The sequence below is a fragment of the Solanum stenotomum genome, chromosome 1 (assembly GCF_019186545.1).
Source record: "Solanum stenotomum isolate F172 chromosome 1, ASM1918654v1, whole genome shotgun sequence".
Lineage (NCBI taxonomy): Eukaryota > Viridiplantae > Streptophyta > Magnoliopsida > Solanales > Solanaceae > Solanum > Solanum stenotomum.
Genome location: NC_064282.1, coordinates 27,913,657 through 27,930,085, shown reverse-complemented (window position 1 = coordinate 27,930,085; position 16,429 = coordinate 27,913,657). Strand labels below are relative to the sequence as shown.

At 36.0% G+C, this 16,429-nt stretch overlaps 2 protein-coding genes across 4 annotated transcripts; one reads left to right on the top strand and one right to left on the bottom strand.

Moving 5' to 3' along the window:
- The first annotated feature begins 243 nt into the window (after window positions 1-243).
- On the top strand, window positions 244-6,353 carry LOC125848764 (uncharacterized). Of its 3 annotated transcripts, XM_049528709.1 has the most exons (8): window positions 244-355; window positions 729-1,220; window positions 1,875-4,165; window positions 4,247-4,516; window positions 4,589-4,669; window positions 5,463-5,574; window positions 5,672-5,738; window positions 6,006-6,352. In XM_049528709.1, the coding sequence occupies exons 1-8, from the start codon at window positions 244-246 to the stop codon at window positions 6,100-6,102; spliced, it is 3,522 nt and encodes a 1,173-aa protein (XP_049384666.1). In that variant the 3' UTR covers window positions 6,103-6,352. The 3 variants fall into 3 exon arrangements, with proteins under 3 accessions (XP_049384666.1, XP_049384649.1, XP_049384658.1); XM_049528692.1 differs by lacking the exon at window positions 244-355 and having other exon boundaries at window positions 733-1,241; XM_049528701.1 differs by lacking the exons at window positions 244-355; window positions 5,672-5,738 and having other exon boundaries at window positions 733-1,241; window positions 6,006-6,353.
- Window positions 6,354-8,046: 1,693 nt separating this feature from the next.
- On the bottom strand, window positions 8,047-15,861 carry LOC125849191 (uncharacterized). The gene is made up of 9 exons (XM_049529226.1): window positions 15,743-15,861; window positions 15,561-15,646; window positions 13,835-14,218; window positions 13,012-13,138; window positions 12,441-12,735; window positions 12,063-12,135; window positions 8,961-9,051; window positions 8,806-8,885; window positions 8,047-8,499 (listed from the first exon to the last, which is right to left on the bottom strand). Exons 2-9 carry the CDS (start codon window positions 15,639-15,641, stop codon window positions 8,365-8,367), a joined length of 1,266 nt encoding a protein of 421 aa, XP_049385183.1. The 5' UTR covers window positions 15,642-15,646; window positions 15,743-15,861; the 3' UTR covers window positions 8,047-8,364.
- Between the last annotated feature and the right edge of the window lie 568 nt (window positions 15,862-16,429).

Below are 16,429 nucleotides of genomic sequence, written 5' to 3'. Positions count from 1 at the left end.
TCTGGCGGCTTTCCCCGACGGCTTTCTCTGACGTTCTGATTCGATTCGATGCTGTTAGTATTTTTTCACATTTTTTATTTGCGTCGGAAAAGTTTTTATCCTATTGCTGTACTGTGCTTTAAAGGCATAATCTTTTTACTTTCAGATTCAAAATCATCGAGGTTTCGATTCGGCTTGCTCTTAATTTCATTGTGTATTATGACATTGTTGTGATTATTGTAATGTTATTGTAGATGAATTAAAATGGTTGGCGGCGGTAGAAAGAACGCGAACAAGTGTTACCCGGAAAAGGATACTTCAATTTTTGACGATACACAGACAGTGGACACTCAAATTTCACCCGAGACATTACCAAGCAAGTATTTTTTTTATTTTTTTATTTTGGTAGTGTAAGAGTTTCAATTTGAAGTTAACTTGTTTAGGAAAAAGAGAAGTTTGAGTCTTTTATTAACAAAAAATGTCACACTGCGAAAAGGAACGTTTATAGGCTGTCTAAATTGCTCTCACTCAGTTGCCTTGATTGTTATGGTCAGTTTTTAGTTAACTGCTAAAGAATGAAAGAGGACTTATGCTCAAGTTTGGATTTTTACTTCATTGAAAAAAGTTCTTTTATTTAAGTAAACTGTTAACACTGTGATACCATTCTTCAGAGGGAATTTTCAAGCAAGACCACTAAATGAGATTGGAATTTTCTCTCCCTAACAATACAATTTGTTTTATATTTAAAGGTGAGGATGATGAGTTGTACAATGACCAAAATATGGCTCCTGCTGATGACGACCTTTTCTTCAATGATGCCTTTGAGACTCAATTAGTAAATCTCTGCGGTGAAAAGCAGATTTTGGATATTGGTGGTGAAACACAAGTGGTGGATTTCGGTGCTGAAACACAAGTTGTGGATTTCGGTGCTGAAACACAAGTTGTGGATTTCGGTGCTGAAACACAATTGGTGGATTTTGGTGGTGAAACCCAATTGGTTGATGATCATGATGGTCTACAAAGTAAACGCATCCAGACTTCTGAAAATTGCAATATCGAAGTTGCCGTAGATAGTGATACTGAAGGAAGTGATGGAACTGAGGTCTTGTGTGATACTCAAGAGTTATCAGATGATGATACAATGGAACACAGCTTCAGCTCAATTGACCAGGTGAAGTTGCCTAAAAGCAGCAACTCCAACACAAGTGAGAGGAGTTCAATTGCACAATCAGATGTTCCGAGTAATGATAAGCATCTTTCAGGTGAATTGGTTTTACTATCATGAGATGATTGATTTTGATTAAGTTCCAATGCTATACATGTAGGCTAAAGTTATCATATTAGCATTTTTTTCCCTTTTTAAGTATCTAGGATCTTAATGGAACAATACCTGATCAAAATGTTTTCCTTTCTTTATCCATACCTTAATTTAAGCAACTAATCCAAATCTTCTTCTACAAGTGTAAAGTTGGGCGAGACATTTTGCGTCATCCAGTTTTTAGAATTCACAGTAAATAGGCCTCTTCACTTTGCCTGATCTGTATAATCTTTGCCAGTGTATCAACGATCTTGCATTTTAATATCACTGTTAGTATGACATTGCTGGCTTTGGTTTTTATACTATGCGACTACAGTTGGTCATTTCTGCTTCCAGAAGAAGTTTTGCTATTGAAAGAGAGGCTTGGCTTCACTTTCGCTGCTTTATGTTGTAGACTCTGGATTTCTCTTCTCCTATTTGCTACATGGAAGTGCTTAATATACTCTTCATTGTTGGTACTCTTTTAGGTGGTTGATGGATTCCTTTTCTGTTCTCAACTTTTATATTCTGTCCATATTCGTTATAGAACAAAGTTGCTTCAGAATTTTGGATCTCTGACATTTATGTATTTTTTCAGGATCTTTGAAAAGAGGGTTTACTTCAATCCGTGCTGCATCTATCAGGGCTTCTGGTTTGGCTGCTTATGACATGAGCCGTAAAGGGACAAAAGGAAGTACATGGTCTATTAAGAGTGACAATCCTCTGGAGCAGGAAGGTGCAGGCCATAATGGAACATCCGTGGTTGGACCTCAATCTGAAGTCAGGAAAGAGCTTAACCTGAATGCTTGTGAGGAGTACGATGAACAATTGAAGGAAGTAGGTAATGGAAACCGGTGTAAGGTTGGTAGTTCAGCTGCGAGGAAACTTTTCAGAGATGAGATACTTATTGAAAAAGGGCCAGAAGATGGAAAGTATGATTTTCAGAAGACAGAGGACTTGCCTCAGTTGGACTCTGATAATGTTTTGGCAGGTTTAAGTTATCTAGATTCTCAAGAACCTGGAGAGGAAACTCAGGCCAATGCACTAGAAGCTGTTGACAAGTTTCTTAACCTCAATCCTTTTGATTTTGATCAACATATTGACTTTGGGAAGTCCTCCATTGGAAAATCAAAATGTGTGTCTGCTGCAAATGGGGCAAAACATTTAGCTCGGAGAGCAGCTGGAATAGCTGATGCAGAAGGTGGGATTTTTGATTGGGATGACAATCGCGAAGATGAAGGAGGTGGAGAGTTTTTTCAGAAGAAAAAGGAACTTCTTTTTGGCAGGACACCTGCTACTGAACCTCTGAAGCGTGGTTCACTTGACCCCTTAAGACGGGGAGCTAAAAGTTGTGGAGAAAAGGAAAAGCATCTGTTGAACAGCAAAAAGTTTAAGGGTTCCCCCTGTTCTGATTCAAAGTTAATGTCAAGTAAAGCGAGAGTTAAAAGTGAGCTATCAAAGTCCAGATCTAGAAAGAAGTTTGTTGACGAGCTGGATGAACAATTCACTGTGGGGGCTGGTGATGGAATGGTTGATAATGGTAATGGAGACAATGTTCCAGACTTGCTAAATGTTGGTTTAGATACTCAAATGGCTGCTGAAGCTATGGAAACATTATGCTTCGGAGTTCCTGTGCTGGAAAATGATTGTAGCAATGAGAAGAAAGGTGATAAGACATTGAGGAACAGTTCCTGCAAAGGTCAAGTTGATGGTGAGAGTCTGTTAAAGCAAAGATCCTCCAAGAAAAAAGCACGATCTTCTGACACTCGACCTGCTACACGATTGTCGGTGCAGAAGGATGCCAAATTAGTTGAAGTGCACTGTAGAGAAACAGTGAAGCAACAGAAAAGTAGCAAGAAGCAAGGCAATGATGAACAAGGAGCCGGATTGAGAATGATCAAGGCAAATATGACGAAATCCCATGCTTCAAGGAGAAAAGAAGAACAGTTGGGACAAGAAGAAAGACCACCAAAAGAAAGCAGAGGTTCCATGTCTGTCAAGAATTGTCATTTGCAACAGCAGCATGGCTCATTTACACCTGTAGCTCATCGAACTAGGCACAACCGGGCAGAAAGTCAACCAAAAAGTCGTCTGTCTGCTGCTGGCACTTCTAATAGACGTGGGATTGATGGAGATGCTTGTGAGACTTTGATGGATCATGGTACATTCGCTGCCAGTCATACTGCCAATCTCCGAAATATGAAATCAATGTGGGGCGACCTTTGTGCTGTAGACCATCCCAAAGGAAAAAGAAGTCATCGAAAGATACCTGCCATGGGGCAAGAGGCCACTACTCAATCTTGTAGAAGGTCAAAAAGATTAAGTGGTGACCAGACAAGTACTTCAATTGATGTCAGCGCAAAAAAGAGAAAGTGTTCACCTGAAACTCCCTCTGGTATTGCATCCTCAGGAAGAGGGTCTCGGAAGAAGCTATCAAATGAAGGCATAAATAAAGGACATCCGGAGGGTACCAACATTAATGATGCTTTTGCTGATGGAAATACAAAAGCACTTCGATATAAGTCGCCAGAAGATTCTAATAGGAAAGCTGATGTAGAGACAAAACAATCTGTTGATGAAGCACATGGAGCAGAATCTTCAACAGGAGACCAGTGTAAAGCGCCAGCTTCAGCATGCACCACTCCCACCAATTCAAAAATCCTGAAGAGTTCTGTGTCACCTATATGTATGGGTGATGAGTATCAAAAGCAATCGTGCAGGAAGAATATGTCAAGGTCCGCTCTTTTGAGAGAAATAATTTCCTTACATACTACTGGAACGCAAGTTGACTCCACCTTAAAAGATTCCAGGAAGAGGCGAGAAATGACTAATGTTCGAGTCTTGTTCAGTCAGCACCTTGATCCAGATATAATCAAACAGCAAAAAAAGGTAATTTGGATATGAATTTACCTTGTTTGTGCTAAAATTCTATGTTTTAAACTGGAATCACCTTGTCATCTCTTTCTCCAGATCTTAGCACGGTTAGGGGCCTCAAGTGCGTCATCTATGTCTGATGCCACTCATTTTATGGCTGATGAATTTGTTCGCACTAGAAATATGCTAGAAGCTATTGCTGCAGGGAAACCTGTGGTGACACATCTATGGCTTGAGAGTTGTGGACAAGCAAACTGTCTTATTGATGAGAAAAATTATATACTGAGAGATGCAAGAAAAGAAAAAGAGGTCGGCTTCAGCATGCCAGTTTCATTAGCACGAGCATGCCAACATCCCATTTTACAGGTAAAGATGCAGCCTTTAGTGGCTATTAGATGCAGCTGTAATGCTTGTTTTTCTCATAGTACTTGTTTTCAGGGATATAAGGTTTTTATCACTCCAAATACAAAGCCTGGTAAAGAACTATTGGCAAGTTTGGTTAAGGCAGTTCATGGTTTGGTGAGTACCTCTACTCTTTACCACTCATTTCACTTTGTGATTTAGCCATTTTAGACAAGGCATTCTATATACTCTATCCACTAACCTAAATGATCTTTGATGCTGGAATTTGGTAGTGTACCGAGTTCCTCTTTGAAAGAAAAAATTGTCCGAGTCAAGTCCAAAGCAAGTGATTTAAAATGTTCAGTCTGTGTTCTCATAGATTTGTACCTTTGTGAATACCTGATATAGAACTAATTTTTATTAGAATGGTCAGGAGGATATGATGGACTAGAAATCTGCTCTAAATGCAACATGCTTAGTTATGATAGATCAGGACCAGCTTCAATAAATATGTTGGATATCATATATATGTGAGGTGTGCTCAAGATGATGTCCATGGTGAGGTGATAAATGTCGATGTGTTGATGATCATTAGTTGGACGTTTTTGAATATAAAAATCATTAGTTTGACTTACAGTAGCTGAAGCAAATACCTATGACCAATTTTGTTGAAAGTTTCTTTATAGGGAAAACAAATGGTTAGCAGTATAATCCAAACTAAAGTTGGATGGATTGGAATTCTTGAAACTCTTACTGTATGGTTATTTGTAGAAGTACACCAAATATCTTGGGCATCCAATAAATTGAAGTAGTGTTTACTAGATGTCTTGTCTTTCTTGTTATAACATCATCCATGTAAGAATTTCATAATCAATCTGTGTTTTTGCAGGCAGATCTCTCTCCATAATTGTATGTATTTGATTGATATTTTTTTCCCTCGTTGTTAACACCTGTTCGAAATGTTTTTCAGGCAGTTGAGCGACTTTGTAGATCTGCTATGAAAGAGGAAGTTATTCCTGACAATCTTCTAGTTTTATCGTGTGAAGAAGACCATGAAGTTTGCATCCCCTTCCTTGAGAAAGGTGAATTTCTTATTCTTTTGCGTAGTATAGTAATTAATAAGAAGTTATAGTAGTATTAAATTTGAATGGTCATGCAAATCCCTCGTTACATTTACAGGATCGACAGTGTATAGTTCAGAACTGCTGCTGAATGGCATAGTCACTCAGAGACTAGAGTTCGACAGGTGGTTTCTTAATTTCAACAGCATCTACACTTCTTATGATACTAATGAGAAGTTTTGTGTTTTGGGGTGTGAATATATGGAAAGTTCATTCTAAGATCTGATTACCATTTGCATAAGATCAAAACAAGGCTCCTAAGTTCTAATCTAATTTTATTATAAGTGGTGCCGCTATAATATTGCACCATGTGATCCCACTTATAATGCCCAAGTGTAGTCTCTTATATGAAGATTAATATTCTTTTGTAACCGGCTATATTTTTGTTGCAGGTACCATCTTTTCGCAGATCATGTTAAGAGAACTCGTTCAACAGTGTGGTTGAAGAAAAATAACAATCAATACCTTGCTGTTGCAAAATGCAAATGAGGTTTAGTTGCCTCTTAGAGTGTTGTTGCCTTCTAGTTTGTTTAGGGGCATGTGTATTATAAGTGTAGGTATCTGTAAATATAGTTCGTCTTTAATGTATAGTGATCAAGTCTTATCTAGGATCCTCCAAGGTTCTGTTGGATCTTGAAAACTGTAGTCAGAATGAGACTAATAATGAAACATCCAAAAAGAGAATTCTAGTCAGAAAATGATTTTTCATCCACTTTGATTCAAATGTCATTCGATCACTAGTTTGTTGTTTAGGACATATTTAGTGTTCTCTATTACACGCCTAATTTTATTCAAAATGATATTAATACCAAGGTTACATGACAGAGAAAGTGTCTTCACCTTCCTTAAGGTGCCTAAGAAGAAAATATATGTTGAAATGACAAATTTAAACATGTGGCACTATTTTATTGGTCATTATTTAATTAAGTATCATTTGTTGGTGACCTCAATTTTGTTTAAATACATTTTTCATTTGTCACCATTGATGATTTCTTCAATTTATCCTCATGGAAGCATATTCAACACTCTACCCTTAAAGAGGAACTCTAAAATGAAATAAAAAGTAGCGGGGAAGATGTTGACTTTCACCAGAAAGTTAATAATTTTAACTTAAAGTTCATGGTTTTTACTTGAACTCGTTGGAGGATTCACTGGAGAAGATCACTGAAAAAAATCATTAGAAAGATAATGACTTCTATTAAAACTTCTGACATTTATGCATAAAATTCATGATGATCATATTGCTTAATTTTTTCAAAAATCCATCGAAGAAAATGATTTTCTATCTTTGTCTTCTTTATTCTCGCTGGAGCACCACCTAGAACCATCACAATGTTATTTGATTTTACACACAAAGAATAATGAAATGCTTGATTTTCATCCATAATTATCAAGATTTCAAAAGAACGTAACAGATCTGGAAGTTTTTATTTATTTCACTGACAATAATTGTGTTGCCCACTGCCTATCTCCGCCACCAACATCACTAAACTTTGTACTCTTATTGTGTCCTATTCTCTCTTCAAATTTCTTTGTTTTTCATTTCAATTTATGAATAATGAAGAAGGAAGAAATGAAATTTTAAAAAGAGAGAAATGTATGGTGAGAGGAGGAATAATGCCTAGGTTTCTACTTTTTGCAAAAATCCAAGAAATATTAAGGAAAAAAGGTTTAAAAAGATTAGAATAATACATTTACATTTCAAAACGCGTGTATAACACCTTTTCACACAGGAATTGAGATTGTCTTCAGAAGGGGGTACTAAAATCACTTTAAACAAGATTAGTGTGTAATAGGTCACCATGATAGTTTAAGCATATAACTGACTTTTCAGAACCAGAAAACTACATGCCATACAATAACAGGTACATGAGAGAGATCTAAAATGTAATAAAACAAAACGGAATGCAACACCTTATCAGATTAACANTATCAAGATTTCAAAAGAACTTAACAGATTTGAAAGGTTTTATTTGTTTTACCGACAATAATTGTGCTGCCCACTGCCTATCTCCACCACCAACATCACTAAACTTTGTACTCTTATTGTCTCCTATTCTCTCTTCAAATTTCTTTGATTTTCATTTCAATTTATGAATAATGAAGAAGGAAGAAATGAAATTTTAAATAGAGAGAAATGTATGATGAGAGGAGGAATAATGCCTAGGTTTCTACTTTTTGCAAAAATCCAAGAAATATGAAGGAAAAAAGGTTTAAAAAGATTAGAATAATACATTTACATTTCAAAACACGTGTATAACACCTTTTCACACAGGAATTGAGATTGTCTTCAGAAGGGGGTACTAAAATCACTTTAAACAAGATTAGTGTGTAATAGGTCACCATGATAGTTTAAGCATATAACTGACTTTTCAGAACCAGAAAACTACATGCCATACAATAACAGGTACATGAGAGAGATCTAAAATGTAATAAAACAAAACGGAATGCAACACCTTATCAGATTAACAAGGGTACAAAACCAGTGCATCAGATGTTGGTAATGGCCATGTCCCATCCTCATGGAGCTACTATATTCTCCAGCAGTAGACATAATTAGAGGACTACCTATAGCTACAGTAAGTCAGTAACAATGTCAATATACAAATTTATCTGCCAGAGCCCAGATTTCTTGAGGTATCAACCGCGTCATCGCATAAGATCGCTGGGGAAAAGAAGATAAAATAATACAAGGAAAAGCATATTCAATATCTCCTATACAACTTGATCATCCGTCTGTTATTACTCATGTCATGCAGGGCTAGAGTTTTCTGCAATTTGGAATCGCCAAGAATAGTACCGGATGTACATTGCATTGATACTCATAGTAGCACCAAAGCCCAAAACTGATGCTATCATTATAGAATAGACTGCCTGCAATTGAAGCTGCGAAAAGACAAGATTTTTGGGCATTACTCCTCGCATCATATCTGCCAAAACATTTATGTTTGTGCACATTTTCTTAAGACTATTATTTTCTGCATCGGTTTTGGTTGGTGTGGGGTGAATGAGTTGTGAATCTGGTTACACTTTTCAAAAAGATTTACTGGAAAGATCTCAAAGGTTTTAATAGGTTTTTCTCTAGAAATATTTGATGATGGTTAAACAAGACATGGGATCTTCAATGGGCAGACGAGAAAATATCCAAGAGTTATCAAATATCAACTGCATAATAGCTAAAGTGCATCTTACCATAGAGTATAAAACATGTAGCGGAACAGCAAAAAGAGCAAACTCTAAAGCGGCATATGACCATATGTACTCTTTAATAGCTGCATTTCAAATGAAAATACTATGACACGAGTAAGCTAGTATTTGATAAATAAATTTTAGGGGCCCAGACATACCTAGGATGACAGCGAAAATGGATGCCAAAAGACCGAGTGTAAATGCAAATGGTGCAGCAATCACAAGCGCCTGAGTTTTCATGTCATGAACCTTCAAGAGACAGAATACCTTTACCATTATCCAAAAAAAACTTCACGAGAAAAGACTTGAAATGTGAAATGTTATTCGATAAATAATAAAATATAACGATAACGTTCCAGGTAGATGATGTCATCAAATTCCACCTTTCTACTTCAGAGAAAAATATGTAAAAGCTGTTGGATGTGCATTCAACACCACTAGTGTTGACATCACTATGCAGCTGACAACAGGCATGCAAACTCAAATGTTTTTAATTGAGAATGGGTAAGTAACCAATTCTTCAAACTACGTAAAGTTTTTGACTATTACCCAGGGATGAAAAAGCTTGTGACCTTGTTTCGCATCCTAAGGAAGGGGAAATTTTAGGCAACTTAAAAAAATGCCATTTAGTTGCAGTTTTTGATTTAGTTACCTGGAATGTATTCTGTTGTAGTTTTTCATTTTCGAGCTATTCAAAAATCTGAGCTCAATTATTTCTCAACGCAGAGGCCCTAGCATCTTAGCTGTTGAATCGTGACAGAACAAAGGAAGGACGATCGGTGCACAAAGCATCCTGTGTTAGCAGGTGTATGAATCAAAATTTTATTCTTAAAATAGCTTTGGCTATATTAATTTCAAGACATATTGGTCCAAATAGCTACTATGAGCCACTCCTTCTCTCCCAATTTATGTGGCACTTATCGTTTTTCGAGAGTCAAACAGTTTAAGTTTGACCGGAAATTTGCGCATAAAATCTTCAATTTTTTTGAAATGAAATTTATATAATTGTAAACTACATAAAAAGTACTATAAGTCACAATAATTGAAAATTCAAAACGTTTAAAAGATCTATGAAAAACTTAGGTAAAAAATAAACTTGTTTGAATCTCGAAATCCGAAAAGTGCCACATAAAATGGAACGGAGGGAGTAATAAATTATTGGCCAGTCCATTGATTTGAGCTATAAATGACGAGTCCATTATGCTAAACCCAAGATTTCATCTTATTTTAGACGTCCCAAATTGGTGTCACGTGTCAAATGACATGGTCCGACAAATCAAATAAAAAGAGTCAATAGGATTATACCACATGTCAAAATGACACAACATGCCTAGTCAAATCAAGGACCAATGAAAATGAGTCACATGTACAAGTGGCATGTTCCGACCAATCAAATATAGTCATGTCAACTTCAATTTGATTGGTCAAAAAGAGTTTGTCCTCTTATTGACCCTTGATTTGATTAGGTATATTGTGTTATTTTGGCATGTGGCATGATCTTATTGACTCTTTTATTTGATTTGGCGTGCAACATCATTTGACACATGACACCAATTTGGGCCCTTGAAACAACGTGAAATCTTGGGCTTAGCATAATGGGCTCGTCATTTATAGCCCAAATCAATGAACTAACCCAATGAAATTTGACTGTAATTAAATCCATATTTATTGGACTTAAATAATTGATGCACTCATATTAGCCCATAGTAGCTATTTGGACAAATATGTCTTAAATTTAACACAAGTATATAACCAAATTATAAGTCCAATAAACTTTAGATTCTTACAATAGGGTGCGAGAAGGGTCGTCACTCTAAGGGGTGTGATGTAAACTATCATAGTGCAATCATCAGTGGTTGATTCCAAGGCTCGTGCTAGAAAAACAGTGTAATATCAAAATGCATGCAGAGACCAGGGTTGTCTTATGTTTTAACGGGATGTTGGATAGAAATACAAGTTCGCATCATTCATCCTCTCCAACCAGGCTTAGTGGGGAGCTCATTGAAAAAAGAAAGTGATTCTCAAATGGGGGCCATTCTAGAAGAGAAACCATGGCCGCCATATATGCTTCACAATCATGTCCCTCATTCTTGGATGTGGTAACCTAAAGGTGGAAAAATTAACCCAAAATCATAAACCGCCCAAGTTTGGCTGATTATTGACTCACCCATTTATTAATTCAACCCATTTTAGCCTATCAGAAATTTGGGTTGATAACTAGCCTAAACTGATCCATGAGAAATCTTGTCAAAATATTTTCAATTTTTCTTTTATTTGATATTTTATATATAGCCATAATGTAGAAAAATAATAATTTTATAGGTACTAAAAATTAATAAAAGAACAAATAAAACAATTAAAACTTAGTAGGAATTGCAGGGATTCGGTTTTGACCCGCATTTCAGCCCAAGTAAATTTTGGGCGGATCAATAACCCATGCATTTAATAACTCAACCCATCTTGACCCACCCAACTTCAGCCCAATCTGCACATTTACCACCTCTATGGGTAAACCTCACTCCAATAGGAGCAAAAATGTCTTTATCCACTTAGCTCCTTTGGTGACTTGAAACCTCAACGTCATGGTTGGAGCTGGAGGATACCTTTGCTACTAGGTTATCTCTCACTTGTTCAATCATCTCCATTTTTGAGAAAATGTGCATATTATGCAACCATTATCGAACTCTGGATTTAAAAGTTTAAAATAAGTTTCACCCCTACAGGTTATATATAGGAAGTCTGTATCTTCTGCCCCTCATTTGCCTGCGCCCTGCAGCACATGCATTCAAGCAGCAGAACTAAGGTGGAGCTGGTTCCATCCCGCCCCCTTCAAAAAAAGGAACAGAAAAGCATTTTATATTATTGCCTTCTACTCAAGTAACAACTAAATTGTATGACTGTTCCATCCCTTTCATACTTATGTAACTTGTAAGTTCCTCCTCCTACTTCTATTCGCTCGAACAAACCCTAGTTCCACCACTGGGGAAGCATTATTGTTTCCCTGCGTTTTTGGATTTATGGTAAAGGAAACAGGATGGTGGCTCATGTGAGAACTTGATCAATGTATTTTGTGGCACTTAGTACAATAACACTACCAAAAGATCCTATTGAACTACTCCATCCAAGTCTAGGATAAGCAAGCAGTTGGAAAATGGAAATAGGTGCATTCAAGGATTAGGCATCTCCCCAAGGATGAAATCTCAAGCCAATGTTAATTTTTAAAATTATATCCAAAAGATAGAAAAAGAAAAAGAACTCACAAATAACTGCTCAAGGAAGAAGAAATAGCATATTGTGCTGATCAAAACAAGCACCACAAAGTCCTGCCAAGCACTGCAATGACAGAAATTTCAATTTTGATTAGACTCAAAAACAAAGTAACTGAGAAATTAGTTTGCTCCATCATCCAGTATTTAGAGCTTCTTCCCAGTATTCACAACTAAGGGTTCACTTTACATTGTATTATCAAATGAAGACAGTCGTTGAAGCACCAACTCTAAAAATCAAAGAGAAACTGGAAATAAAACTTCTTCAAATCTCACAAGGCAAACATGAAATCAACACAAAAACTAAGAAAAAACAGAATATGTCTTTAAACAACTCTGTGAAAAAAATGTTTTTTTCTATGTGATGTTCACCTTATTCTTCCAGAATTGTTGTGCTCCGATCTGTTATCTTGTTGACTAGTACTGGGAATCCGCAGCAAAGTTACAGGTAAATTAGAAACTTCCTGTCGACAAACATCACAAATTTTGTTCCCTTTCACACTAAACCACTTGATTGCACATTCCTCGTGAACAAGTCTTAGGTCACCTTTGCAGCTGCACTCCATCTGGAAAGTATTGCCTTCATCACATGCCTCCAGACAGATCCTACAAACTGCTTCCTCTTCAGGGATTTCCCGATCCTCATTCTCAGGAGCAGGAGTAATTTCTTTTGTTCAGTTAGATCAAATTTTGAGGGGTTGGAGCAGAGGAAAAGTCAAATATTAATCACAACACTTTAAACAGCTTTTGATTTCAACTTGTTTTTTAATACAATAGGAAGTAGAAGTCAGTAAAAACGTTGAAACACTTTTTCAGTTGAGTCAGGAGAAGAATAAAGATTCAGGTCTGTGGAACTTATTAATCAGCTTACAAAAGAAATCATTTTATAAAATAGAAAAGACTAGAGTTGGACTCATGCACAACTTAAGCACATTTGACATACCATCTCCAGTATCTGGAACATGCTCTTCATGGGTAGCAAAGGACATTGATCTAACAATGACAAAATTTCTCCCAGGCACAGAAAGGGACCTTGACATACTAGCTTTAGATGCCCCAGTCCGTGGTGACTGCAAGCAGAAGTACACGTTATGGAAATGTGTCAGTTGTACATGGAAAGTAGAGAAGCCATTGGATGTTAAAGCTACTTAGGAAACCTCTTAATATGTTAATGGCCTTATAACTCATAGCACGTGTCGTGAGCAGAAGGAAAGAGGAATGATGTCTTAGATTACAGTCCCTTTTAAGTGATAAGACATTTACAATGACAAGAGATCTTCTTGGCCATTAGACAATTGAAAATACAGCACTACAGCAGAATAAGGTTGGCTTCCAAATTTAGTGCTTTTCTGTGGCATAAATTCCTGTCTAATTGTAAATGACGAAGTATGACTAATGCAAGCATTGACAGATTAACTTGAATGACATGAAGTATATAAAACATTGGATTATCTGTTCAAGTTTGTCCAGACCAGATATTTATCAAAAAAACTTATTACATCATAATTCAAGCTAGATTTGATTCTATTTATAAGTTGTGTGGAGAGATTTTATAGCCACAATAATGTCATGGTTGTTTGAGACCATAAGTTCGAATAGTCTCTCCTTCTTAAACTATGTGCACAGACAAACAAGTTTACACAAATGAAACAGAGGGAGTATTATTTCTGTGTCAACAGTTACCACCTTCTGAGTTGTTTGATGAAGTTGAACTTTTCAGAAACTATTGAAAGCGCATTATTGTTAATGGAATAAAAGGAACTCACATTTGGCCTTTGTTGTTCACCATGTGTCCTAGCAGATATAGGTGTGGAAACTGAGGGAGATGAATTTGAAGCAGGGGTCACAGGTAGAGAGGCACATTTTTGCCAATTGGAGGAGAAGAAGTTTGCTGCCAGAGGGCTTCCTGGAACTACCTTATGATCTGAACTGAGGAGAGAGCTTCTCTCACCATCAGATGAAGAAGCTTTCTTCTTAAAGCTTAAAGCCCGAAGAAAACCTCCTGTTGGACCTGGTGAACGGGGTGAATACTTTCTGCCAGTTCCAATGCCTACATGTCTTGGAGGTATTTGAAGGGAAAGATCTGCTTTTTTCATGCTTGGGCCCAAAACGGAAACCATATTCGAGGCTTCCCTTTTCTGAAAATCAGCCTGTATGTACCCAAAATATAAGAATTTTTCGTTACTTCTGGTAATATTACCCCTGATCTTCTAACTTCATGTAATTGCACACTTGTTAAATTTTCTACCATTTGACTAACATTGCTTATGATAGAAAAAATACCTCGCGTTATCATCTACATGATTAGAGGCTTCAGTTGATTAGATGTAAAACATTTTTATTTTCACGAAAAAACTTTTTAGAATAATTTCAGGATTAGTTGAGCGTAATGCTAGGCATCATGCAGTACTAGTAGAAGTTTTATGATCCTTGGTGATAGTTGTTAGTGCTAGGAGCGAGTTTTATGAAGCATTTTAAAAGAGACTAACATCCTACCTTCCTCATGTGATGTATAAACATTATCCTTGGGCAAATATTCTCAAAAAGTTTTAAAAAGATAAACACCGGAAAACAGAAAACATTTTGAAGTGACACTCAACTCTTCATGGTACCAAAGCGTCATGGCTATTGTGATGTCACAGACAGAAAAGTTCTCTGGGGTTAGGGGAAAGCAAGACCAAATATGAACACAGAGAAAACACTTTGCCATTTTTCTTAATAATTGGAAATTTACAAGAAACTAATGTCACTTAGTCTATCATGGGACCATTAGACCAGAACTACACTTCATCTAAATATCATATAACAGGAAAAAGAACAAATGAATACCAAACATCCCTACATATGTTCTTGAAAGTGGAATCAAACATGGACACTCACACCATCCTACAATCTCTCTTCTTCTTGATGTCACTAAAGTAGCAAAATTAATATATCAAATGCCATCAACTAAGTTCCTTCGGGGACATCCAATAAAAAAACATCATCAGGTTACTCAAAAACACTTAAAAAAAAAAGGCTTAACCCCGATTCCCATAAAGAACTCTCTTAACATTTACAGAATCCCAAAAATAAACAAAATTGAACATATTTCATACACTAAAAGGCCCCTAAATAAAATGAGGAAAGCACCAACTCACAAAAAGAAGTGCATTTTCTGAAACTTTAGACAAGTAGCCTAAAATTCAGCATGATATTCTGGGATAGAAAGAATCAAAATTGGGATATCTATCTCTTAATAACCTACTTTTTTTTTTGTTTGTTTAAGAAGTTACATAGTTAAGAACTGCAAAAAGTGCTAAAAATCACAACTTTTTATAGTTAAAAATAAACTTATTAAAAATGACAGTCAAAGAGAACAAAAATAGGTTTTGCTTCCTAAATTACTGAGTACAAAACACATAAAAAGCACACTCAAAAGACTTTTATGCTGAATAAATTTTTAAAGAAAACAACTTTTTAGGAATCTTTATTGAACAGTTGAGTAGTAACCTGTGATATCCTAGGAGAAGCAGGAGGAACATTATCTGAAAATGGAATGGGTGCTGCTTCAGTTCCTCTGGGTGCCTCCATTTTACCTTAAAACACACAAAAAACAAGCAACAAAAAATCAAACAAAAGAGACAACCCAAGTACAAAAAAATTCAAGAATCCATATATATTGGGCAACTTACTTCACATACACAAAGGATTAAGGATTAATTCTTAAATTGAGAGACCCCCAATGAGGGACGGAGGAAACTGAGGAGAAATCGACTGAGAGTGACATAGTGGTCAAGGTGTTCTTGTTTGTAGTGGTTTTAAAGGACAAGCAAAGTTTTCATGATTGTTGTGCTTGGCCCACCAATATTCTTTTTGGTTTCCGTGTCCGTTATCCACGTTAAAATCCGATTAGATTTTAAATTTAGGCCGAAAAATCCTACAAAGCTCGGAGGTGAGCGCTTTCTAGTAAAGATTATTACGACTCTATACCAAAAAAACTCAAATACCTTTTAATTAAGAATAAACGAGTACTTATCACTCAAACTCGAAGAGCACCCACCAATATTCTATGTATGTATACTCTCCATCCCATATGCCAACAAAATTTTATGTCTTGTCATCATCCTTAAAATTTGTCACTACATTTTATTTATGAACCTTAGTTTTTTTTTCAATTGAGGATTCAAATATATATATAATGTGATTTTTGTTAGATATTTTTATTTAAATTTTTAAAAAGATTAAAATTTAAAATATTTAGTATAAATTCTTATCATGTATTATATTCAATTAGAATATGTTATAAGTATGTAAATAAACTTTACTTTAAGAGATTATTAATAGGGTTGGGAATAATTATCGAAAAATCAAACTATCGA